The 27,089-nt window shown below is 44.5% G+C and overlaps 1 protein-coding gene across 3 annotated transcripts; it reads left to right on the forward strand.

Moving 5' to 3' along the window:
• On the forward strand, nucleotides 1–27,087 carry prox1 (prospero homeobox 1). 3 transcript variants are annotated; one of them, XR_013653924.1, is made up of 5 exons: nucleotides 1–472; nucleotides 2,882–7,000; nucleotides 8,807–8,914; nucleotides 13,354–13,548; nucleotides 23,150–24,038. XR_013653924.1 is itself a non-coding variant. In XM_011491477.4 (5 exons), the coding sequence occupies exons 2-5, from the start codon at nucleotides 2,947–2,949 to the stop codon at nucleotides 23,333–23,335; spliced, it is 2,463 nt and encodes an 820-aa protein (XP_011489779.1). In that variant the 5' UTR covers nucleotides 1–472; nucleotides 2,882–2,946; the 3' UTR covers nucleotides 23,336–27,087. The 3 variants fall into 3 exon arrangements, 2 of the variants coding, with proteins under 2 accessions (XP_011489779.1, NP_001155232.1); XM_011491477.4 differs by having other exon boundaries at nucleotides 2,882–4,920; nucleotides 23,150–27,087; NM_001161760.1 differs by lacking the exon at nucleotides 1–472 and having other exon boundaries at nucleotides 2,947–4,920; nucleotides 23,150–23,335.
• Nucleotides 27,088–27,089: the final 2 nt, after the last annotated feature.

Below are 27,089 nucleotides of genomic sequence, written 5' to 3' on the forward strand. Positions count from 1 at the left end.
AGTGCGTCGTTCTCTGGCCCGGACGGACGCTTCTTATTGGTAGGTTGCGACAGTTACATCACGCCGCTCATGACGCGCACGTCTTCCTGTTTCCTTCAGCCGCGTCTTAAAGTGAATCTTTGTAGCGGAGGAGCGCTCCAGCATCCAGTCCTCTGCAGCTCAGTGCGCCTCGGAGACGCACGCACGCTCAGCCCCTCTCTCTCTCCCTCTCTTTCTCACTCTCGTTCTCTGTCTATGTCTCTCAATTTCACAGCAGAGATCAGAAGAAGAAACCAAAGCGCACGTTTCATCTTTTATTTCTTCAGTTTCGCCTTTTTTTTCTCTGGCGCCTTTCACTTTATTTCAGCTCCTCTTGTCTTTCTCGGATTCGGAAAAACTGCGCTCGCGGCTCCATATCCAGACATCCGCGCTGCGTGAGTCTCCTTTCTTTCGTCCCCGCAGGAGTTCAGGTTGTCTTCTCCTCATCTAAGGGGTAAGTAATCTTTGTCAGCGGATGCCTCCTTGTCCTATTCTCGCCGGACCAAAGGTGGGCGGAAAAATAATCCAACAGTTTAGCAGGGAAACCGTATTCTGGCGAAGACAAAAAAGAGCCTTGCTCTTTTGCTCTCGCTGTGTTTCGCTCGCTCATCCGAATGTGTTAGGATTTGTGAGCGATCGGCTTCTGCTGAGGATGATTTGTGAGCGCTAGCCCATCCTTCCTCATCAAAGCAGTGATCAAGTTGATTTACAACTTTGAAAAGTAAGTTTGCGCGCTGCGTTTTCTTAAAATTGCCAATGAAACGTGATAAGGATGTTAAATTAAACCACAAATTCTAGTTTTTTATTTCTTTCGTGACTGATGAAAACTGTGTTTGCGTATCTGTCTACCCTAGGGAGTCAAATCTGACGGCCGTGGCTATTTGTTGTTTGGTAAAAGAATGAATATTTGCGTAGAATGTCAATGTAATCACAGATGAGTCGTTGTCAGAGCCCGACACTTCTGATCGTTTGCAGGGGCTCTCCGGGTTCGCGTCCTCAGCGGCAGCGCTGTGGGACAGCGCAGTGAGCGCAGCCAGACCGCTTCTCCTGAGAGCGCTTATTCTGCTTCCATTCTATCCTGAGGAAAACAAAAACGCACAAAAACATCCAGGTGAACATTTCGTAAAACTAATGTTAAAGAACTTCCAGTTTTACCAATTTGAACAATTTAACGAGTCCACCTAAATATAAAATTGTCTTTTATACAAGTCTCAAAGAGTGGTGTTTGTGTTTTAGAAACTAAAGCTTTTAAGAACGCAACAAAACTTAACTAAGTTAGTTTATTTGGAAGAAGTTTTGTGGCTTTTTAGAGAGATGGTAAGTGCGCATGGGCAGTATGCGGCAGGTGCGCAATGCAAAAAGACAGGTGCTGGTGACTATATCAAGCTCTTTGTTAAGATCCTGAAGGCGACCAAGTCAAGCTTTTTACCCTTGTAGTTGAATGGCTTTTGTTTATACTGCTGGGGTTATGGAGACACCTTTATCAATGAGCTGGAAAAAATACTTCCAGCAAACTTTGTTTTTCATATTGCTGAAAATCTTTTTTAATATATACAAAGTGTTTTCAGAGAAAGGGATGTCAGAGTGTAACAAAGAAAGTGTTTGCTTGTGCCTCCACAGTGTGTGAAGCTCGCCAAATTGAATAAAGACTTTCTCATAGAGTTAATAAACATTTTTTGTTAGATTTCCACTGGTGTTTGATTCTATTTGAAGGTAATTTTTGGAATCTGGATCAAATATTTTTTACTGAATATGTACTGTTTTATGTGCAGATTTGTCAGCTTTAATCCTCATAAGTTTTTTATTTAACCTATACTATTACAGGAAATTATGTCCATATTTTGTCTACCTCTTGTTTTGACTGATCCTTTGTGGATCTGAAATCTGCCCTAAATATGCACATAAACACAAATATTTCTTTACTTTTTTTTACTTCAGGAAAAAAAAGGATTTGCACATTTCCAAACTTTTCTTTAATTGCTCACACAGAGGCATCTGCTTCCAGCTCCCTCCGACACTGGAAGCATCTCTTACGACACCTCTGCTTACACAGCATTATTGATGCAGACCTGTACCGACAAAACGGTTTGCTTTCAGGGGGGCATTAGGTTTTTTTTTTTTTGTAAGAGTGCTTTAAGTTGCTCTTTGGCAGAGTTGACCCTTGCGACCTATTCATTTGAGCAGAATTAACTGCCCTTGCCAGATGAAAAGACAAACAAAAAAACACAGAAGTGAGCTCACGCTGGCACTAAAATCAATAGGTCTGTTTTGTCTGTCTTTTATGTGTCACTCTCCCCTATTGAGTAGGATATGATGGCCATATTGATCAAAGTGAATTCAGTGGTTTCAGTAAGAAATTGCAAAATGTGTAAATAACATTTGAATTAAATGGGTGTTGAAGAAGATGTTTAAAAGGTAAAAACTTTTTTTTTTTATTTTGAGAGCTGTTTGCTCCAGCGTGGACTCACATTCATGGAAATGAGGACAAGTACTTAAGTAATTATCATAATTTTATGCAGCTTTGTGTTCCGTGGGAACTGGTTCAGTGTCGCGCAGCATGTATCAGGGGACAGGATAAAATGTAGGACTTTGCCCTGGAATACCGAGCCAAGGCCTAATTCTGACCCCTTCTCGCCTGCTGTTGTTCCCCCTGTGTCATTGGTCCTTATCACTGAAATATAACAGTGGATGTCACCAAATTCTCCTGGTGGCTTAGAATAACCATAAATATCATTAGTATATGTAATACTTCATGTTTTATATGATTGTCGTCCTTCATGAGAAAAATTTAGTTGTCATATTGTCATTTTTTAAAGTTTTGAAAATTGTTTCCTAGTGGGGCGTTACTTTTTTTCTTCTGCAGATACTGAGAGGTTTCGCCCTAGAGGACTGGGATTGTGGGAAATGGCCCAATAGCAGCAGCCCGTGATGCCGGACCATGACAGCGACTCCCTCCTGAACAGACAGACCAAGCGAAGACGTGTGGACATTGGTGTTAAGAGGACCGTGGGCAGCACAACCTCCTCCACAGCAGCAGCCACAGCAGTAGCCTCTGATAACATTGCTCGAGCCAAAGCAGCCATTTTTAGTGCCATGAACTCTCTGAGCTCCCATTCTCTCCACGGATCAGACAACGACTCCATGGAGTGCTCTGTAGTGCAGCCGCATGGTGGGCCTGGCGTTGTGTCAGCCAGTGACAGTGAGTCCAAGTCCAATGTTCTCAGAAAGCTGCTTAAGAGGGCTAACTCTTATGAGGACACCATGATGCCCTTCCCCGGCACTACCATAATCTCCCAGCTTCTCAAGAATAACATTGCTAAAAATGGAGGGGGACCTGAAAGGGGAGAACGTGGGGACAGGGGTGATAGAGGTGAATCCGGCTTTCCTGGATCAGGGCTCTCTAATGCAAGTTCAGACGCCCCCCAAGAAGATGCTTGCAGTAACTCCTCGCAGGACAGCACTCCTCAAGAGTGCTTGTCCCCGTTCGGCCGCCCCAGCCTCACCACTTTTGACATTGAACGTCTCAACGATGAACACCTGCGTGCCAAGCGAGCCCGCGTAGAGAACATAATACGCGGAATGAGCCACTCACCGAGTGTGGTGGTGCCTGCCGCGTCCCGTCACGAGCGTGACCATGACATGGATGGAGAAAGGGACATGGAGATGGACTGCCCTCCTCCTCAGTCACAGCAGCAGGCTCCCAGCAGCCCGAGGGGAGGTGAAGTGTGCAGCAGCAGCAGCAGCCGGGAGAACAAGCGTAAACAGCGTCTGCCTCAGCAGCAGCAGCAGAGCTTCACCCAGCTGGTGTGCCAGAGAAAGGAGCAGAAGCAGGAGGAGCGGCGGCAGCTCAAGCTGCAGCTGGAGGACATGCAGAAACAGCTACGGCAACTGCAAGAGAAGTTTTTCCAAATCTATGACTCCACTGATGACTCAGAACACAACGACCTGCACAATGACATAGGAAACATGTCAGAGGACAGTCCAACTAGGTCTGACACTGGCGTAGACGATCGGGGTGGAGACGACTTGCGTTCTGACAATGAGATGTCTGATCTGGATCCAGGCCATTTCCTGGACAGAGCGCGGGCTTTGCTTCAGGAGCAGACCCTATTGGCCGACAGAGACAAGCCAAGAAGAGACGGACTTGGCAGAAACAAAAGACAGGGAGGTCCAGGTGCCTCTATGCATGCTGAGGGTAAACAGCTGGCGGAAACACTTAAGCAGGAGCTCAATTCAGCCATGACTCAGGTGGTGGACACAGTGGTAAAGGTATTCGCCAAGCCGCCACGCCCTACTCCTCAGCAGGCCTTCCCCCCCCTTTCCATACCGCCTGAAAGATTCCCTACTGCTGTCAACGGAGACAACCCAAACTTCCACACCGCTAACCAAAGGCTGCAGTGCTTTGGTGATGTCATCATTCCTAATTCACTTGAATCCTTTGCGAGCATGCCTAGCATCCCAGGCACTGCCAACGACCAAACCGAGGCCCTGCCCTTAGTTGTGAGGAAGACACCTAGTGAGCACCACCAGTCGTCAGCTGTAGGGGCTCATGGTGGTCATCACCACCCTGCCCTTCACCCCTCTTCACTCTCAGCCACCATGGGTTTCAGCCCTCCATCCTTTAGACACCCTTTCCCTCTACCACTCATGGGCTATCCTTTTCAAACCCCTCTCGGAGGGCCCACAGGTTACACAGGCAAGGACCGCTCCTCCCCAGACTCCATGGACTTGTCCCGTGAGACCACCAGCCTGAGGACCAAGATGACATCAGGGCACCACATGGGCCATCACCACCGCTCCTGCTCACCAGCACACCCTGGCAGCACAGCGGAGGGTCTCTCCCTAATCAAGTCTGAAGATTTTCAGGACATGGCTGACATCTCACCTTACTCAGGCAGCAATGTATCCTTTTGACAATGAAGGGCCCGAAAAAGGTCAAAACTAGATGTCCAGTTATAACTCCTGTCGGTGTAAACTGAGAAAATCTGACCTTAGAGGCAAAAACAAAACGCTTCAAACTCTAATCTTTCCAGGTCTGTTTGAAACTAGTCTAAGAAACGGAGAAATTGTTGATGAATCATTTTCCCTCCCACTGCTGTTCTCTTCTCCATTGTTGTGTTTATTTTTAAACTCATACCTCTTACTGCACAGATATTTCCTCAAACCTTTGTTGGTACGTGTCACTAAAATTATGTATTTTTTATCTCAAAAGTGGTTTGACGTAACAAGCAAACAGATATGCTTCTCAAATTCGGCCGTTAAAGCATTATAGCCTGTCTCATATTTTAGCCCCAGTGTGCCCCAATCATGCCCTGTGGCTATAGAGGCTATCCCCTATGGGAGGCTCCAATTGAATTCCCTGGAGACACAGTACTAATAGCTTAAACACTTACAGTGAGTCTCTTCTGTCTCCCCCTTATGCCTCTTTAGGATACCTTACATTCAATTCTCACTAACCCTCATGAAAGTTTCAATCCTACTCTGAGAAGACTTTGTCCTCCCACCATTAACATTCATTGCAAGCCCAAGAAATGATTCCTACAGCCTTTCAGCTGTTGTTGATATATTAGTTAAGAGAACACCTTGTCTTTGTCCTTTTGTCTGCACCTGAGTGCCTGCACTTTTTGTGTCTTTTCTGTGTGTGCATGTCATGAATGGTTCGCCTGAGGACTCAGTAAAAGATGTATATTTATGATTGTTTGTGTTTTCTCTTGTGCTCCTCTTATCATCCATCGCTGTTGTAAAAAGCCCACAATCATTGTCGTTTCTTTTCTCTTTTTTTCATTTCATAAAGATCTGTCAACAGCCCGAGGGTCCCTTTGGCTGTTGCTTGGCAGCCAAATACTTTTTTTTTCCCTCCCTCCCTGCAAACCCCCCCCGCCTCTTCGTCTTTTCTTTGAAGAGGACGTTAACAGGTGTTTGCAGCGAGCTGTTTATCTTTCATTACCTCGCCTTGTCTTGTCTTCTGACCCAAGGGTGAACGCTTTCCAGAGATCCATAATCCTTTGCTTCTACAGGCTCCCGATGGAGGGATGAAAAGAGAAAAGCGAGAGACATCCAGAGAGTGAGAGAAAGTAGAAAACAATCAAACAATAACCACATATGCCAGATGCTGTGGCTTTCATTGTAGCTTTTACAAATTCAAGGCATTAAAAGACATACTCCCCCAAATGGAAAGAAGCGATAGATCAAAATATGTGTTGTTATTTTAATCTTTGATCTTCGATTCCCAGGGTTTATCCTAAAGACAAGTTTTGTTTCCATGAGGTTTAACTTTGACCTTTTTCACGTCAAATCTACAAACAATTCTCTGATTCAACTTTTCTCTTTTTGAGTCAGAGACTTCTTGTTAGACATTTACGAGGTGCGTTCAAGTTCACCAGCTCTCACCAGCGTTATGGAGCAGATGGCTCCTATCAATTTCCTCATTTGTTCATGGTCCAGCTCCAAATTTTCTTGTCCTTACACCTGGAATTAGAAAGTGGAGCAGCTATTTTCCTTTCATGACTTTGGGTGATGTCTTGTCAGAGGTGGCGGGCGAACAGTGGGCCAGCTGGTCTGAGTGCACCATCATGACAAAATAATAGCCTCGCACGCCACCCCCAAGTCCAATCACAATTACATTTGCAAGCTGTGAGTGAACTGGAGATGGAAATGTCTCATCAGGAAATACAAGGCCTTTTAAGTGGCGGATGAAGGTAACTGACATTTAGTTTGAGTTCTAGCTCCAGAGGCAGTGTCTCTTCATCGCGGTTCGTCATTGAAACGATGAAGTGTTTCTCATTCCAACTGAAAAAGCAAAACCAAATCTGTGTGTAGGCGCACAGCTTTCACAACAGACCCATCTCACCTTGCTCTTTTTCTCTCAGTTTCCCCGTCTGAGGATCCATTGTATCGCCTCCACTTGCAGCAGATGGTGTGGTGTGGAAAGTGAAGTGCTGCTCTTTTGGCCAGGCCTGACAGAGGAACGTAGTCTGCCAGGGTATCCCCCCCCCCCCAAAAAAGAGCCTTGCTGCATACACTTTCCCTGTCCCTCTCCTCCACTGAATCAAACAAAGTAGACAGGGTCTTTAAGGAGCCAACATAGTGCGGTTCAGCATTTGCTGGCTCTTCTGTGTAACCTCAGGGCCAAGGGCAATCCAGTCCAGCAGCTGATGCCTTTTTCCCCTCTATAGTCACATCTGACACTTATTTGAACGACTCCTGTACATCACAAAAGGATGTCAAGCGATGCCTTTAAAGACTCTCTCCAATGAAAATCAAGTTTTTAATATATTCTTGAGGCATTTTTCCCATAACGGAGGACATATATAAATAAAATTAAGATTAAAACTGCACTCCTGAGTATTTCATTTTTCAAATCGTGGTGAATCAGGAGTAGACAAAAAAATGCAGTAGGAAAAATCTTGTAGCAGTGACGTAGGGGCCACAGTCGGCGGGCAACAGCCTCCCTGCTCCACTTCTAATACATCCACTTGTAGACAAATAGATCCATGTGCGTCTTTTCTTTTCTCGTCCGAGCTGGCGTCTGACTCAAAACTGCACAGCTGGTCACTTTTGCCATTTTTGTTGCACCACTAATGTTAGCTTGGGGGCTGAAAGCTAGCAGAAGAGAGTGTAAACATAGCGATGATGGAAAATGAGAGCAGGCTTACTCTGAACTCAAAGGGGAATTTCTGATGATCTCCTGGAGAAATTATGTCCTAGAAAATGATACAGGGTTTTTTGTGTGGCTAAAAACAGCATAATCATAATTAAAAAAAACAATGGGAAGTGTAAACGTTCTTTGTGGAAACTTATTTCAGGCTTTTTTCATCTCTAACCATCCTGTGGTTTCAAGAGTCACCCTGCCCCCACCCCTGCTCCCTTTTCAATGTCTTATCCTCCAGATTGATTTTATCAGATGCATTATACGGCTGTTAATTCACCATGGAAATGGTTTGGGCGGTTGAGCGGCGCAGATGTGTTTCAGGCTTCCCATCACTGGCCGAGTCCAAAGCCTCAGTCCTTCTCTTTTCCTACTCCGCCTCCTCCTTCTTTTGCTCCTCCAAGTGTTTGGCAGTGGCTGACAGGCTTTGGGGGGTTGGGGGCGGAGCAGAAGGAGGGGAAGGGGTTGTAATTGAAGGCTGGAACCGAGCTGTCCCTCAAGGTGCCCCCACCAGTCCATCTCTTTCCTGTTCATTCCAGGGGATCCATTAGGAAAACAAGGATCCTATTTATTTAAAAAAAAAAAAAAAAAAGGGAATATGAGAGTTTTTTTTATGCTGACTTGATCAGAGTTTGGGAGCAAATATGAAGCCAGCCGTAGTCAGGGTTGGCATGCACCTTCGCCAAGCCGTTAGGCCTTCTTGACCGTCACTGGCGTTAACTGCTGTCTTTGTCTGTGATATGCAAATGCCTTCTTTTTTCTTCCTCCTGCTTCTGGGTGGAGGTTAGAACAGGGTGTGGGCAAAAGGCGTCTGCTCACTTTGACTGTGAAATCAGCCTCCTCGTGTAAAAACATGGCCTGTACTGCTGGCCAGCGTTTTATTTACCATGACGCTCTCACACCTGATACGAACGATGCTAATTGCAACCAAATGGCTCACTGTCTTCTGCACCCCCCCCCCTCGCCCCCTCCAGCAATCTCATGCCTAAAAGGAAAATTTGGTTACCCATCATCCTCTGCCAAACTTTCCCACAAGTCATTAGGAAAAACGTAAAATTGCGTGTGACATGTTTGCGTGATGAAGCAGAGGTCGTTCAAATCTGATCTTGTATTAATGTCCTTAATGGCAGCTCTTCTCAGATTCAGGAAGGCCTGTCCCCCAACCATCTGAAGAAGGCCAAACTCATGTTCTTCTACACCCGCTACCCAAGCTCCAACATGCTTAAAATGTTTTTCTCGGATGTCAAGGTAAGTCAAACATGATCATGATGCTTAGTTTCACTTTTTCCCCTTTAACTACTTTTCATATTGTGTTCTTTTGTTTTGTGTTTATACTTTCATCTATGTTGGTAAAAAAAAATGCTTTATTAGTTTAGTGAAGTGCTCATCCGAACCCTGTTTCTTTGCTAAGTTAAGGTCTATGCAAATGATGAAAGTAAAGGGAAGTTGGAAAGGTTTACGTTAGGGAACTGGAGAACCAAGGCATGTGTATGTACTTTGACAGATTCAGGCCTTCTTATTCTAATTTTTTATGATAAAAGTTCCCCTTTCTACCAGCTGTCCCTTCTTTTAGGCAATCACCAACAAAACTTATTAAATAAGCCAAAAAAACATCTCAAACCCACCTATGATTTTAACTGGTTTAATTAGAAATAATTTACTGGGGTGATTAGTCACAGATGTGGAGATGGCATCACCATGAGTAGCCTCATCAAGCTCAAACAAGGTCAAGATACTTTGGGGGATTATGGGTCACGTTTTTTTAATTCTCATTTGAGAACAATGGACTTTAAATGAGTGCATGGGAATGAGACCGTCCAATTGGGCGCTTGCCTTCAAACAACAGTCTTTAAGGTTAATCGGTTCTTGTCAAATCAGGCCCAGACTATCAGGAACATAATCAACATGCAAAGAGGACTCTGCTTACTAAAAGGGGGGCCACCGTAGCCGATGTTCCCCCTGGATGAAGCTTTTTTTGTTGTTCTTTCTGATTTTTGAAATGTTTTGACAGTTTGGCGTTGATTCCATTGCTAATCACAGCTTATATCATCTAACAGGTTGAAGACGTGACATTTTTTAAGTGGACATGTCAACAGATGAATCAGCAATAGACTAACTTTTTCCTGCAGACTTGATGCTTTCTATGCAGGCAAATGATTTTTTTGATTTTACCAGCTGCTAGGAATTGGCAAACGCTGCTTGCTTTTTTTTTCTGAGTCAGTTGGGTTGGTCATGTGTTTGGGGGGGTAGCAGAGGTCAAGGCGGTTTTCCCTTTTCTATATGTCGTCCCTCTCCCTCTTTTCTTTTTTTTCGCTGATGGTGTCGCTCAGCATGTGTGCTTCAGCACGGCTGGGGAGAAAGAAAAGCCAGCGGCTGGATTTTGAGGCACAGCAGCAACAAAAGCCTGCTTTCCAGGCCTGCTTTTTTTTTGTGCAGTCAGCCAATAGGACTGCAGGAGATTATCTCCCACAATTCACTCCTGCGAAAACAGGAAACGTCGGTAAGCCCTGATGACTGTGAAGGGGCTTACAGCAGAAAGAGAGGGAGGCCCGTCCAGGCCTCTGTGTCTTTCTGCTCTCCTCCCCGGTTGTTCTGGATGTAGCTGAGCACTCTGAGGTCATCTGTGGGCTTTCTGCTGCATTGTTGGCGGAAAACGCAGTTTGGCTTTTCATCCCACCGTTTAACATTTTAGCCAACAAAAGGACATAACGGTGTAATGGATGTTTAAGTCTAAGAATACCTCATGACTGATAGATAACACTAAGGATGCTTCAGTGTTCTCCGCGGCACATGCGTGTGTGCATGCCACTTTTTATCTTGCGCTGTTAGCACTAAGCGCTGACCTTTCACAGGCTCTTGAGTGTGAGTGTGAGAAACACACTTTCACTGTCTCTCCCTCATCTGCCGCTCAGCCGGGCGCTCAGATGTACACATCACCCTCGCCGCATCTCATGTCTGTGTGGCTTGACCTCTGCCAGCTTTGATTAAAGAGCTGCAGTGATGGGCTTCTTTGAGCAGATTCCCTCCTTTTTTACTAACACTCGTCCTTAACCTCTGTTGGGAGGAGGGGGGCTCTTTGTGTCCCACCAGCAGCTTAATGAACCAAAACTCCTGAAAGCGGCAGGCTCCAAATTCATGTGTATTCTTGTGTAGATGTAATGATCTTATGCCAAGTTTTTGAAGACCCACTCTGATGTTTTTGATCGTGTTAAAAACATCAAAACCTGATGTTTTTAACATGTTTATTGGCATTTGTCTCATGACTGAGGACATATGAAAATTAAGATAAAAACTGGATTCTTTCTTTATTCAAATCATTATGAATCAGGATCGGAGGGAAAATGCTATTTGAAAAAGTTTGTAGCTGCACAAGCTCCCTGCTCCATTCCATTCAGATGCATCCACTTGTTGGTGACTGCATTCATGTACGTCTTGTTTTTACTGGTCTGAGCTGGCATCTGCCTCAAAACTGTACAGCTGGATAGCTCCAATATTGCTAGCCATTTCCGTTGTACCTGTAATGTTAGGTTGGGTTTTTTAGGGAGGGCTGTAAGCTAGTGGGATGTTGGGAAGCGGGGGTGAGCTTACTCTGCACCAACAGACCTCCCCACAACTCAGAGCGAATTTCTGATGAACTACTGCCGCTCAGCAGAAACTATGTCCATGAAAACGACACAGGTTTTTTGATTTAGGCTAAAAAGGTCATAATCATAATTAAAAGACCACTGGGAAGACTTGTAAAATCGTTCAAAGATGATCGTAGTGGAACTTTAAGGCTTTAAGATTGGGTTGCAAAAACCCCACGTCTTCTATGTGACGAATGCATCATTTCACTGGAGTACAAACTTGACACCAAAGGTCTCAAACATGAGCGATGGGAACTGTGTCACCGCCGCTGATATGAGTACCCGCTGCTCAGACGACATGCTTGCATGGATAAACACCATCCCTCCCACTGGGAGAGGTTTGAAGCAAAACTGTTTGTGCGGCGTCACACTCAGCCTTGTTGTGCACGTGTGTTTAAGAATAGCATGTATTTGTAAGTGTCAGTAGTTTGTTTGTTTGACTCTCCGATGTCACGACCCCAGCTTGCTGACTGCTCGCGTTCCGACCCCCTGTGCTCCCCCCCCCCCCCCCCCCTTGCCCTGCCGCCGCCACCGTCCCCACCCGCAAAACACCATTGTCCGACGACGCTGACCTGCGCCTCCTCCCCTCTCCCCCCATTTATGCTCACCCTGCACTTTCGGACTGCCACTGTTCCAGCCCCACCACCCGCCGCCCTCCAAAAGGCTGCCAAAACAACTGGCCTTTTTTTTTTTTTTTTCACACTCAGACATCATGTCATCTGTTTCCCAAACAGCCACTCCTTCAGCTCTGTCACAACTTTTACCTCCCTTCTGGTTCACCGACACCCCCCCACCCCTTGCAACAGTATGTCATCTCCATGCGTCTGACTGCCATTTCAGATCACAACAAATGTGTGTGTCTGTGTTGTCAAACAATAGCCAGAATCTAATCTCCATGTCAAAACCACTCTGCCTCCCCAGTGAGATCCCTGCTCAGCATTTAGCTGCGTTTTGTCCCCTCTTTCTTCCAGCACCACAGACAGAGTAATGGGGAGGGAGGGGGTCCCATATGTGTGGGTTTTTAAATCAAGATTGGTGAGCTTTTTGAAGTTCTGAGTTTAATTGATTTCATAGCTAAACGTGTGACATCCTAACCTTTGGACTTACAAAAACTCACAATCCTGCAACATTTATTTAGCCTGATTTTAAGTTAAATTACTTTTTTACACTAAATATAAGTGTAATAATGTAAAGCTGGTATTAAAATGATTTGTTTTGAAATAAAAAAAACAGTTTTTGTTCAAATAGAAAACTCTGTTATTGCAAGTGAATTTTCTTTAATTTATTTTAAATAACAAATAGTTTAATCTCAGTGAAATGTTACTAGTTATTTGTCAAATTATTTTAGATCAAAAAAAGTATTTTAACCAATAATTACATAAAATAAAAATATATAAAATAATATACACATTCAAAACACAGGAAAGAGCCAAAAGGTCTAGTCTTATTGAGTCCAGCAGAGCAGAACAAATCAGGGCCCAGACCTTTCTTATCGTCGTAGTCTTCTTATTTTGCTCTTTTTCTCCTCCTGTCCCCTGAGTGGGACGTGCAGGGAGGCGGGAGGATCGGTGGAACTGGTGAACGGGGTTAAGTACATGTTTGAGCCCCCTGCGGGCAAGGGCGCTTCAGATGATGACTTAATCGTTTTTCTGGTCAATTATGTGTTTGCGGTCTAACTCCCCTCCTTTCTTCCACTCTCAGGGTGATGATAGCGGGGGGTGGGGGGCAGAGAAGTGAACCACACACATCCCACTCCTTCCCTTGCCCCCCCCTGCTTGCTGGCAATCTTACTTAATATCTCTGTTATCGCGGTTCACTCAGTAACCTGCCTTTGATCTTCCTCCCACCTTCACTCTACCTCAGATCCGTGATATGAGATGGCATCCATTCACATCAAGGAGCCACAAGTGACTCAGACATCACTCTTCCCTGCATTATGGCTACATATTGTCAAATCCAATGAAAAGTCCGTCGGATCTCCATTAAGCAATAACTGTGACATAAATGCTCTGCTTCAAAAAGGTGCTGACGCCTCCACTGTCTGTCCATCCTTTCTTCCAGTTTAACCGCTGCATTACCTCCCAGCTGATCAAGTGGTTCAGCAACTTCAGGGAGTTCTACTACATCCAGATGGAGAAGTTTGCCCGCCAGGCCATCAACGACGGAGTCACCGGCGCAGAGGAGTTGAGCGTCAGCCGGGACTGCGAGCTCTTCCGAGCCCTCAACATGCACTACAACAAGGCCAACGACTTTGAGGTAACTCTTCTGCAGTTGGATTTCAACACGTTAAAGCAAAAAAGAAACGTTTTAAGCATCGTCTTGCATCATGTGAGGAATACAGGAACAATTTGTTTTTGTGTAAACATCACAAATCAAAGAGGAACTCTTGTCTAATGAAGAAGTTTTCAAACACCTCTGTTATTCTCCTTTTTTTGTGTCAGTTTCCTCCTGACAGTTCTTCGCATCTGTGTGTTGGTACTTCCTTATGTTTCGCCCGTAATCAGTAGTGTGAAGTTAATTTGTGTCGGAATCATAAATTCTCAACAGGCAACTTCACCTTTAGTGCATTTCATTTTTCACACTTCTTCTTTTGTAGCATTGGGTGTGTGTGTAAAGTGTTTCTTTCAATGTCAGCTGACAAAAGACCTTTAACAGGCTCCAGTTAAGGAAGAGTGAGCTGGATTTCTATGTGTGAGAGTGTTTTGTTGTTTCTGCATTTCCCGGTGTCCTGTTCACCTCGAAGGGTACAGTCGTCCCTTGGACCGGCCTGGCATGCTGGCAAAGCACTTCTCCTGCTCCTGTGTGTGTGTGGCGGTGTGTGTGTATGTGTGGGGTTGAGGAGAAAAAAAATCTCACTGTTATCAAGGTTAAGCGCCCTACTGTTTTAGTGCGAGGAAGGGGAGAGAAACAGGGGGAGAGGGGAGAAGGGAGATGGATAGATCGGGGATGGAGGGCGAGAGCTTTGAGACAAAGAAGAGAGCGATGAAGGGAGGAAACAGCAAGGAAGCATGGAAAAAGAGACCGTTTGCATAAGTGTCCTTGTGAACGGTGAAAGTTTTGCATGATCTCCCATTTAAAGTGCTTCTCTCTCGCTCTGTGCGGTTCCTTCCGTCTCTTTGTCATTATTTGTCCACTGGGGCAGATCTGTGCTCACTCCCAAACTTCCTCACATCCATCTTTGGCCTCTTAAGGGAGGCTCTGAAAGACTCTGGCATGCACTTGTGTATGTGAGGTCTTCATCAGCTGAAGGTCCACTGGGGCAAAGCAAATGATAAGTGCAAAAACAATAGTAACTGACAGAAAAACAATGAATACTAAAGTATAGCTTTGTATATTTGTTTTGTATGAGTTATAAAATACAAATGGAGGGTAGGAGAAGTGACAATGAAAGAAAAAAAAGTTTTATTTTCTCACTCACAACCAATTTAACCTCTTAAAAATTGACGTGCATGGAAATAAGACATATCAAACAGGAGCTTGGGTCTTGAAAGGTTAAACAGAAGCAAATTCTCACTAAACCCAACTGTCTGTTAAGGAGGGACCCGTACTGAAACATTGAGATTACACACACTTGCACCTCTTAAAAATGTAAATTCCAACACTTTACTCCAACAAATCTAACATGCAAAATAAATTACATGTTTAATGGCAAGAAATGGAAAGCTGTTTAGTGTCTGTTCCATGCGTAACAGATATTTCTGTTTTTCCATAAAACAAGTCATTTTAATTTTTTTTCCTTTCCTTATTTATGCTATTTTGAGGTCAAAGAAGAATCTTCTTACACAAACAGTACTGCTTATTACACTTTAGAGTCTAATTAAGTCTAGTTGCCCCAATAAAAGCTTTTGTTTCATTTTGAAACAAAAACAAATCTTTAAATAGGAAGAACTGTACTTTGAAAACCAGAATTGTGCATAAGATAAACTTTCTTACCCCTATAAAAGCTTATTTTTGCACAATTTAAGAAGTTTTAATTCTACACTGAAGGATAGATGCCTTTTTTGGAAGTGGAAATCTTTAAAGGTAGTTTCAGCAGTTTGTTTCCAGCTTTTTGATCCCATATAACTGTAAAGCATTGACGGCCGTGACTGCAGGAGTTTCACACTACATTTTAAAATGATTGTAAGTTCTTCTCAGCTACATTTCCTTTGTGCTCAGTGGCTTCAGGATGGAGAAACAGGTGAGCACTTGTTCCCCTCACAAACCTCATGCTTATCCTTCAAACAAGACTGTCATTCTTCTCCGAGCACGAGGAAGTTACTGTTGAAACAGGCTTAAGGGGAACAGCTTATTTGCATACATAAATGTAAAAATTTGCAAGAAGACAGACAGAGAGGAAAAGAGTCGGCGAGGCCAGGTGAATAAGTCTTCTGTTGGCCGAGGAGCCATGGAGGAGGGTGGGAAGGTGTTTTGCATGTTAAGGTTTTTTTTTTTCTTGCGGGGCAGGTGTCTGAGAGATACAGGAGTGGATTAGAGTTAAGCACAAGGAAAATTTGCCCAGCCATGCAAATTCTAACCCCCCCCTGACAAACCAACCGCCTTAGTGCGAGCGAAGACTCCGCGTTTGTGTGTGGCTCTCCGGTGTGAGTGTGGGTGTTATTTATGGTTGTGTGTGTGTTTGTGAGCGCGGGTGCGTGGGTCGATGTTTGTGTGGGAATGGCGGTGTGTAACATGTGTGCGCGGACACACCAGTTATGTTTTCCCATCTTAAACGTGTGTGTGAGTGTGTGTTTGTGAGTCATAGAGGTAATGTGGAGATGGAAATGTACTTGATGTGTGTCAGGATGCCCCCAAGGCCCTTTTCTGTGGATCTCTCCCCTTTCTCCTCCACCTCCTCCTCCTCTTCCTCCCCTACCTGCCTGCTCCACCACTTGAAACAGGAGCCTACGCAGATTCAGCAAGCCACACACACACACTCACACACACACACACCGAGTTTTCCTTTTGCCAAATTCTGCATCATCAAAGTTCCATCCACCTTGGTGGCGTCTTTGCAATGAATATGTCCTCTGTTTCCGTGATCGCACACTCACAGACCCACACACACACACACACACACACGTCTGTGGCCTTTCTTGTTTGATGCTAATCTGCTCTGTCACTGTGCTGGCCTAATACGCTCCCCAGTTTCCTCCTAGCTTCTCTTTTGTCGCAGTTGTTTCTCCCGTTTTCTTTTTCATCTCCCTCCTCCCGTCGTTCCCTCGTGTCGTCCTCTCTTCCTTCTGTTTGCCCCATCTTTTCACTCTCTTGCCCTCCTTTTTTTTGCATCTCTTCCCCCACCTCCCCACCATTAGGAACTTTTAATGACATAATTGTCACATTCCTTCTGGCACAATGAACACCAGCAGTAATTAAAGAGCTTGACGTTAATTATCTAGACCCCGGCCCTACTTTTTTCTTTTCTAAGCAACCCCCCCCTCCCCCTTACGCACACTTCTCCCTACCCCATCCCTGATCGCCTCTCTTCCCTTTCCTCTCTGTTTCTCATTCACCCTGTCCATCGTCATCAAAGTCTTCAGAGAGGACACCCGGCCTCTCAGAGCCTTGACTTTGAGCGCTTTCATCTCAGGACTCAAGTGAAAACTCTCGCTTGGTGTCCTTTTTTTTCTACTCTAAACCCCCCCTTTTGGTCTGTCTTTGAACCCCCCCTACCCCAATGACAACACACATCCTCTTTCATAAGAGAAGAATGTGTGTGACCTGGTAACGGCGGCAGAGACAGAAACGGGAGGTGGAGTTTCAGAAAGAGGCAGTTTTTATGATAGCTCTGGGAAATTCTCAGATTTCCATAAAGTAGACCAGGCCAAGTTTTCTCTGTCAGAGACCACTCCTCCCACTTCCACAGACAAATATTGGCATTTAAGGAGGAAATCCCTGTGATCTCCATGCGAAAGGTGAAGAGCATTGAGTAGTCTTCCACTACACTCATGCTGACTCCTCCTCTTTCTCCTCCTGATGAGATGAGTCCCTGTCACTCTCATCTGTCATATAACCTTCTTCAAAGGGCTTTTATCGACATGTTTTGAGTTTGCTCAGCGTAGATGGAGAACTTCCTCTGTTCTCCTTTATTATCCCCCTTCCTTTCCTAACTTTTCCTTCCTCTGTTTCCCTCCTTTCCTTGCTCTCAGTGTCCCTCTAACTCTCCATCCATTACCAGAACCACAGAGAGCCGAGAGCAGATGCTGTCTGTCCAACCGCCGTGCCCCATAGCATTGTGTGCTTCACCTCTCCTTCCCCCCCTCTTTCCCTCGTTCCTCCTCTTCACGTCTCTCTTGGGGCTCCATTTGTTCTCCACCCAGCGAGGCTAATGTCTGTTTTCTCCTCCTCCACCTCCTTCTGCTGCTGCTGCTTTTTGCCTTTCTGTCCTCCACTCCTTCATTTCTGCTTTTTTTTTTTGGTCGTCTCGTCACACAAGGTGTGGGTCAGAGGGGTTTGTCTTTGACCGAGGTTTGACCTCAGGGAATTTTGGAGGGGTAAAGGTCAGAGTCATTTCATGGGATGCGCAAACGAAAAACGTGGCCTTTTCTTGAACATGTGTGAGGAAACATGAAAGCACACACGCTTGCACAGGTGTGCTGTTGTTCCTCAACGGCTTTAGGGTTCCCCTTTGAAGAACGATTGAAGACAAAAAGAACTAAAAGATGGAGGGAGGGAGATGAAAAGCTGCTGGTATAGATTTAGGTTTAGACCTGCCAAAAATACTATTTGCCAAAAGGGATTTTATCAACAGTAAACAACAAAAACCCTCCACTCAGACGGCCTTTATATCAGTGATTTAGCTCAATTTTTATTTTCCTGTTCTGAAATGATCAGTTTTGTACATTTATAGCTGCTCTTCCACATCTAAACATCTTTACCAAACTGAATCCACTTTACAACAAACTTTAACAGGAAAAGTTTTCCAAACTTTTCAAGATTGAGATGCTTTTTTTTTTTCTTTTAATTTTCCCGTCTGATGAGATTGATCAAAATAACTCGCTGTAGAAAGTCAGTGCACACGCCCCCCTGGAAGACTAAAATTGCACATACACATTTGCTTCACGCTCAAATACTAATAATAATGTAAAAACTGAGACAATAAAGTTTTATTTCATTGAGTGAACCACACAGAGAAACTCAAAATACTTTATAATAAATTTTCTTGATGTAATTGAGCCATAATTGTCTTTATTTTATCCGTTCCAGTTCTTGGCTGTATATTGACAGACATGTACCCGACATGCGTGTATGTCTGCATGCGAGACGTAGAGATTTACTCCAAGTGCTGATTAAGTGCCTGTCCTATGTCAGACCCCGAGGCAGTGCAGGTAGCAGGTAATCACTTAAACACAAAGAACTGCGTGAGCCCTTCGCTTTTATCCTAACCCGCTCGCGCAAACACTTCCTCTCATCGCACCAGTGTGCACTTAGATTTTTCAGCCCCTCTCCCACTCACCCACCCTCCTCCTTCTGTCCCTGGTCACCTTGTGTGGGGCAGCTTGCGCTGTGGCACAGCTGCTGATTATGTCATTATTTCTGGACCATTTTGGTCTCTTGCCGTGTGTGTGTGTGAGACTAATGAAGCGTTTCAAAGGGACGCATGCCAAAATGACCACAACCTGCATCAGAGCTGCAGATGTGTCAAGGCACCACCCCCTACCCCCCACGCCAAACTCTCAGTCCAATCTGCAGTTTGTTATTTTTCCTTTCTCCTCCTGCCATCCGGACCCTTCACTTGCCCTTGCATCACATCTTCCTCCATCCATCCATCCATCTTCCCCTTCTGCCTCCTTACTCTGTCCTTTATTGTTTGCTCCCCGTCCCACCCACACCCTCCGTCCTCCTACCCTCCCATTCTTCCTCTCCCTCCCCCTCTACTCTCCTCCTCTCCAGATGTCCTGCTCCTATCTTCCAGACTCCCTCGCTTCTTTCTTTCCCTTCTGCCTCCTGCGTGCTCCGTCGCTCAAATCTGGGCTGACTTCCTGACCTCTGGAGGCCCTGTTACAGCACTCCGTGACCCCCTCTTTCATTTAGATTCATTTCTCTCAGCTTGTGTCCAGCACATAATCTTAGGCAATGAATTTCTAAGTCTCCAAACAAGGGCTGAGCAGGGATTACCGGCTGCTCTTTGCAGCTGGTTTGTGTACAGATTGCAGTCTTACCACAACCACCAATTTCTATGGAGGAAATGGGCAACAGAAAGTGAAGAAAGGAGTTGTCAGTAATATGATATATTGGGATTTCTCAAGTTGCGTCCAAGGTTGGGGTTCAAGCAAGAAGAATGACCTCATCCGTGTCTTTGACCCTGTCCTGCCCTTGACTTACCCAGTGGAGGCGCACCTTGAGAAGAGCCCCATGTGACACTAATGCTGCAGCACTTTCAGAGGCACCGGTCAAGCTTTGCACACATATAGATGTGTACATGACAGCCCTTCAAGGCTCCATGTTCTCAAGGCCATCAGTGAACAGAGGGTGCCTGATGTTTGCTCAGCTTTGAGGCCCTTTTCCCGTCCCAGCAGTCTTGGAAGCCGTCGTTCAAGACACACTTAAAAAAAAAAAGTTTTTTTTTTTTTTTTTTTGCAGTTGGTTAGCCCCTTCGGCCGTGGCACGGTCTTATCAGTCTGGTGGGGACAAGTGCAATGAGGGGTAGGAAGACAGGGGACATGGGGTTGTGTTTGCCTAAAGTGACAGCGTGGACCAAGAGCTTATCAAGGTCTTTGTAGATTATTGATTGAAGCAGATACGTGAGGCACAGGGGACCTGTGTGAGAGTGTGTGACTGAGGTTCGGAAAGCACTGACTTGATTCACTAAAAACGTCAGATGTGCTAAAGTTCATAGTATTGTTTTTAACATGCTATCACAATATCTACATCTTCGTAAAAGTTCTATCCCAACACGGCCCATCTCACCATAAAGCAAATGATGGGAGTGTTGGTATTCCCAGGCTTGTTAGGGTTAGGAATTAACCTGGCTTGGAGAGGGGGCTTCTGTTGTGTCCCTGCATTTCATCCTTCAAGGCAACAGCTTGCAAGCATGAACACTCACTTGCGCACACACACAGCCTTATCTTCCAGGGTCTTGCTCTGTTTGGCTAACACTGTACAAATAGAAGGTGCAATACATCTCCGGACAGTTCCCAAAAGCAAAGGGGAGAAACACGCTGGTCAAACAAACAGCCTACTCCGAGTCATTGATAGAGAAGGGATTTCTCACACTTGTATTTGTAACAGTAGCCTCTACTTGAGGCTCGGGGCCTCTGGGTACCTTTTTAAACGTTTGTCTGAGCAGTCTTAAGACAGGGGGAGTGCTGCTGGGGTGAATAGCTTCCAGCGAGCTGGCAACAGGCTCCTATTGTCCTCCGTCATATTTTATTATCTCATCAAAAAGCAGGAAATCCGATTCCCTCTCTCTGAAAAAGAGCTTATCCTTCTGTCTCAAAGCGACCTGTCGTGGGAGAGATGGAGGGAATGGGGAGAAGAGTTAGAGGAGGGGGAGTCTGTGAAAAGGAGTGATTAACTGCCTCGTTGTGGTCTTACTTTTATCCCTTCTTTTTGATTAGTATTTATCCAAGACACAGCAAGTTGCAAAGGTTAAAGAAGCGCAGATTTATCCTTTAGCTGTTTTTTTTTTCTCTGTTCTTTTTTCATATGTGTTACGAGGAATGAGAGCAACTCCTATTTCCCTTTTCAGGAAAGCATGGATCCTCTGCCCTCCACTGACCTCCTTGCACATTCTCAAAAGAAATCATGATGTTCAGGCAGAGAGTTTTTATCAAAGCACAGCTTGTTTAATGCAGTTAGGATTTATCAGCCATATAGCAAACAAAAAACTGATTTCAACATGACCTGAAGTACCAGAACCATAATGGAGGAAGAAGAAAAAGCATGATTCCAATGCATTTTCTTGGATCTAGACTTATCGACAAGTTCTTAAACCCCGTAGTTCCTGAAGTGATCAATGGCCCGTCCTATATGGAGCATGATATCAAGAAAAGTGCAGCTTATGTGTGCCTAATACTTCCGTTTCAGATTCATTCTGCTCAGCGTGGATCTACTTTCAGTCACCTTGTTTGCTTTCCCCCGCCCCAAGATCGCTTCTCTTTTTCACTCCGCGATTCGCTCACGGCAAAAAATCCTCCGTCCTCCCCTCTTTCCTTTTCATTTTGGGCTCCGCTGAGAAGTTGCTACAAAGGCCTATGAAATATGTATGAAGGATTGTGAGCCACGCGATTGGCCCCATTTACCGGACAGCCAAGCGCATGAACGGCCACACTGGATAATCCCCCACAATGCCTCTGGAACAAAGGCCCAACAGCTGACCCCAGAGAGAATGATGAAGAAGGGGGGAATGTGTGGGGGACACAGAATGGGACGTGATGGAGGGGTGGGGGGTTATGGGCAGTTAAGACTCACTGCTGGTCATGAGGCAGCTCGTGCACATACACATCCTGCTTGTAGTGGCAAAACAAAGGCTTGTGGGACAGGAATAACTCACTCTGCTCTGTTGTTCCACACTCTCCTTAGACTCTTCTCAGCCCCTCCTTCTCTCACCATACCCCCCCCCCCCCCCCCCTGCAGTCAAGAGGATCTGAAATACCAATACCCTTTTCTCCTTGACAGTGCTTTCTCCTTGCAGTCAGCGTTTTGCTGTCCTTTTATAGTCAAAACGTCAGGAGAAATTCCACATAGGAATATTCTTAGTACTGCAGCAGTCCCTGCACCCAGCGCTGTGCCCCTCCGGCCTGCCGGCAGAGTCTACAGGGACGAGCGTGCCCATGCACTCAGTCACTCTGCAGCAGATGCACGAAGCTGCCAGGGTTAGTGTGCCAGTTCTCCAGAAGCTTCACGCCGCCCAAACAATGAAATAAATCTGCTTCTGATGCACCAGACTGGGGTTCAGTATTTAGAGGTTGTGTGTCCACACAACCTCTAAATACTCATCTTCCATTATTCTTGCATGTGTGTGCCTATTTGTGTTCATGGTTTTTGTGGCCGCTAACCTTGTTGTGTCCTAACACTCCTGATGAGTACCTGAAGGGCACTGGAGGATAGGAGTGGAGTGGAGCTTGCACCGTCAGGGGCTCAGCCAGCTCCTGCATGAACGTGTGTTTGTGTGAGCATCCAGGGAGACTGTCAGCATTATCCAAGCAGGTGACCCCTGAAGGCTGCAGCGGCGAGGAGCTCTGACTCGAAGAAAGACACTTAGCCAAATGCAGCAGGGTGGCTACTGTGCAAGCTTGTATGTGTGTGCAGAGAGCAATATGTAGAGCTCTGTCACCATGCAGAATGTGTCATCTCCTTGGCACAAGGATGTGTGTGTTCCGGTGTGTGTGCTCGCGCCTGCATAAGCGTGTGTGTGACAGAGTGTTGGCTTCAGGGTAGGTGTCACAGATCTTTGCCAGACTAATCATCTCCATGGTGTCGGTGAGCGCTGCTGTCAGGGACACTAAAGAGGCGGCGTGTCTCCCTGTTCCCAAAGCATTTAGTACTTCCTCTTTAGCCAGCACCTCTCTGTCGCTCTTCAGTCAGCCCCGCTCTCTGGTTTGGTCATAGATTTGCAGCGGGACTCATAAACATGTCACAAGCGCCATGCAGCTGGGAGGGAAGTGGGAGGTGTGAGAAACCGGCTAATTCACAAGAAGTGTCTTTTCTCAGGCTGACACCTCTGCTGGCTTTTTGGAAGTAAACGTTCAAAGATACCAGAGATTTATGGATTTACATCCACTCAATATAGTTTCATAAAGTGCAACCATAAAGTCCAACGGAGCAGTGATTTAAAGAGTCTTCATGAATGACAAAGTGAAAGAAATGATGACAAAGAAAACCATTGAGGTTTCTCCCTGGCTCATGCACCACTCTTGTTTCTGTGCTCACGAAGGTCCCAGATCGCTTCCTGGAGGTGGCGGAGATTACCCTGCGAGAATTCTTCAACGCCATTGTGGCCGGCAAAGACGTGGACCCATCTTGGAAGAAGGCCATCTATAAGGTCATCTGCAAACTGGACAGCGAAGTTCCTGAGATCTTCAAGTCCCCCAACTGTCTTCAAGAGCTTCTACATGAGTAACTTGCTCCTCCTTCTCCTCCCTGCTCACCCACCTGAGTTTTCTTTTGTTTTATCCATTTCCATAGGATAACTTAACTTTTTGGTTTTTTATTTTTTTAATGTATGGAGGTTTTGGAGTAGCATTCCCAATCTGAAGCCTCTTTGGCAGTTCCTAAATGACGTAGTTATTGTGTTGTTGTTCTATAATTATGACAGTATGTTTTGTTTTTCTGTGATTCTGAATTGAAAGTGACTCAGATCCTTGAAGTTCTTTGGAGCAAGTAAACTCAGTTGTGACCTGATCAACATTACCTGGAAGAGTGGAGGGAAACCCCAGGCAGGGTTCCCGGAAAAACTGTAGATGTGGGACTGTACCCCAGTTCTGGGAGGGTCCCTGACAGACTGTGCTACAGTACCTAACAGAACCAACACACAAAAGCACACACAAGCAAAAATCTAATGAGGTTAAAACTGGATTTGTGGTTCTGGTCAGGTCTGGTCTTTGGGACTTGGACCAGTTTGAAATGATTTTTTTGAAGTGTGTTTTACCTGCGAGAAGGACATTGTGTTTATGGGTTGTACACTATTATTTTGATCCTTATTCTTGTTGTTTATGATTAGTATTTGTTATGACTACTTTTGCTGAAGATTGGCCCTTCAAGATTTGTTTGTCCTCTGATGCCACTGCAGAAAAATAAATTATTGCTATTGATATTATTCCAAAGGGTTTTGGGTTCTGAAACTTTTCCTCTTCATTCCCCGTCATTATCCTTACACTTGATAAAGGTTGTCTTTGAGGAAAACTGTTTTTTTTTCTCTTTTTTTTTGCTTGTTTGGGTTTGAGGTGGGACTTCTGAATTGATATTTTGGTAAAATACCAATATAGTGAGCTTCTTTGTCCCTGCAGTGGAAAACTTTACTTTCAAGCGTTATATTTATAGAAGAGAAGAACATTTCTGAAGGAGTTCCACTTCTGTCTGCTTCATGAAATATCCCACTATTTCTATGTTCAGGATCAGAAGCACATTTTAAAAAAGGACAGATATGAAGGAAGGCCACCTTTCCAGACTTTTATTGTGAAAAACCTGCAGCACAGGGTGAATTGACAAAGTTGTATCCATACTTGAATATGTCTGGTGCAGTTCAAAGGACAAAATTGAAGAAGCAATGGATATTTAACTGCAAATGACTGAAAACGTCACTGCTTTCCTCATGAAAGCACAGACACTTTTCTCATCTTCATATTCCCCCAAAGTGGCAACTGAAGGTCAGAGGTGAGTCCCTCCCCCAGAGAAGCTTTTAGAGTTACAAAGAGCACACCTGAAGGCTTCTTCTTCGTCTCTTGTCTCACCCCGGCGGCTATTCCCACCCAAAGTGGGAATATTTTAAAGCTGCACACATTTGTATCCAGCCTTAAAGGCTCCTAAGATTCTAAAGAATTATTTCAGAATAACATTTCATTATGAATTTGCTCTTTTTTTAAGCTCCAATGTCTCACCTTGGCAACTTCAGTTCCCATATTGTCAGCTCGTGTCACAAAAGATCAAAGGAGCCAGGTAGCTTCACCTGCTGACTCGTCTAAGCGACACAAAGCACTCGACAAAAGACGGCAGAGAAAGACAGGGAGCTACTCCCTTCATTATGTCCCCCTCCTTCACTTCCCCAGATGGTGTTCTTCTTAAAGTCAGGAGCCCTGAGAGAGCGACCCGGATATGTTTCTCAATTAAGGATGGGCTAGGCCCAAAACGTCTGAGTCTCAAAGCTCCAGTCGTGGGCTCTAAGGCACGGCAGACAAAAGGAGAAAGGACACTTTGATCTGATGTTCAGATTTGATCATTCCCACTGCCACCCTCAGTGTCCTCCTGCAACTCCACCCTGAAGTAAAAGAGCTTCTGTGTGCAAAAAGACCCATTCAGAAAAAACGGATGAGCAAATGAAAAAAAAGAAACCCTACTGTATTGCAAATACTTTTTCTGAAGCAGTTTGATATTCAGAGTGATAATGCTGAAAAACATACACACTTTTTTTGTATAACTGTACAATATAAATCTATTGAAAAAACAAAATATAAATATATAAATATATATACATATATATTTCAGTTGGGGAGTGTTTGAAAAGCACCGTTAGATACAGTTTCATAAAACAAATCCAGAGGGTATTTTAAGCGGTTTTTTTCTTCCAAAACCTGCCCTGAACGAGTCAATATATTTAAAGAAATTGGTTTTGCAGGTTTTATGACCAGTTTTCTTACTTTTTTCTTCCTTTTTGTGTCTTGTATTGTGTGAAATAAGTGAAAATAAATGAAACTTGGAATACATTTTTAAAGTTTGAAGAAATGTTGTGGAAACTGTACATAAGTCTGAATGAAATGGAGCATGGCTGTACTTAAAAAAAAAAAAATCAGTGTGTGTGCGAGGGGATGAAGAGGAAGGGTTTGTAAGGAAAAAGACAGACTAAACCACTCTGCAAGTGGACTTGAAGTGTGGACTCTTCCGAACCGCACAGTGAAGAGGCTTTTTTCTTCCCTTGCCATGCTTTTAACGGGAGCCTGTCTCCCCTCGGCAGTGCCCTTGAAGTTGCACCAGCATCCTTTCCTTTAGCTTTTCTGACTGAGTGATGCAGCGATGACCTGCTGGCACCACTGGGGTCTCCACTTTGTCAAAAGTTTAATCTAAATCTGTTTTCTCTGAGAAAAACTAGGGAATTTGTTGTCATCAGAAGATGAGTGCCATGGAAAGAAACCATGTAAAGGAGATGAAAACGAAGCTTTTTTTTTTTTTCAGAAAGTGTTTTTGTGAGCTTTGCATCACTTGTGCTTGTGTGTACATGTGCTGTGTATGACTGAGCGTCTGTGTGAGAGAAAAGACCGATTATGAGAACCTGTGAACCAGAGTGTGACACAATTCTCAACACTGTGGCTCCTCCCCCACCCCTGGGAGAACCATCCTGACATGTAAATGATTCTCATTAAGCGTTGGCAACATGTGTTTGGTGTGTGCGTTGTGATCATTTCCTCTGATCTGTTTTTTGACCCGTTTGGAAGAGGGTTTTGTTTCTCCGTGCTGATAGTTTTAATTCCTTTTCTAACTATTATTGTTATGGCATTGCTCCTCTGTCATTGTAAATAGCAACGATGAGGACTTTCAGTGATAAATACTGCCTTTGTATAACTTAGCAATATGTTCTGTAAATAGTGTTTCGTTGATGCTTTTCGTATGACATTATTATTCAATTCTAGTGCAGTAATTCCAACTGGAACAGCCATGATTGAGTGTGAATCGTTTCAAATTGTAAAATAAAACTCTTGACATGGCTGCTTTTTTGTTTTTTTGTTACTGGTGTCTATTTGTCTTGCAGATTTTGTGTAATTTATTGGTTTAATTTATCCTAATTTATTTAATGTTTTTTTTTCTTATACAAGGAAGGCTGTTATGGATTCAAAACTTAAATGATTTCGTCCTAATCCTGTTAAATCTGACTTAGGAATCACCTGTTTGACAGAAATGGTGAATGGGAATCTCGGCAGCTAAGTGGACCTGAACAGTTGCAGAAAAGGGCGTAGGGCGAATTGGAGCCAGTTGGGAAAAGATGTTCTGTATTTTTTTTCTTATTTTTTCCCTCTATATTGCTTTGGCCCAGCCCACAAACAACCAGTAGTCAAACTGCCTTACGTGCCTTTACCCTCTATGAACTGAATGTATGTGCGGTATATATGCAAGCTTCTGCAAAACGACTAAAAAAGGAAATAAAAATGAAAAAGAGTGAAAAAATC

The sequence above is a fragment of the Oryzias latipes genome, chromosome 24, assembly GCF_053564925.1.
Source record: "Oryzias latipes strain Hd-rR chromosome 24, Olatipes_Hd-rR_3.1".
Taxonomy (NCBI): Eukaryota; Metazoa; Chordata; class Actinopteri; order Beloniformes; family Adrianichthyidae; genus Oryzias; species Oryzias latipes.

Excerpts from the sequence above, each read along its gene's own strand:
- prox1 (XM_011491477.4), top strand. The coding sequence starts at position 2,947 with ATGCCGGACCATGACAGCGACTCCCTCCTGAACAGACAGACCAAGCGA. Across the intron at positions 4,921-8,806 it reads CACCTTACTCAGGCAGCAAT|ATTCAGGAAGGCCTGTCCCC; the intron begins GTATCCTTTTGA and ends AGCTCTTCTCAG. Across the intron at positions 13,549-23,149 it reads ACAAGGCCAACGACTTTGAG|GTCCCAGATCGCTTCCTGGA; the intron begins GTAACTCTTCTG and ends GTGCTCACGAAG.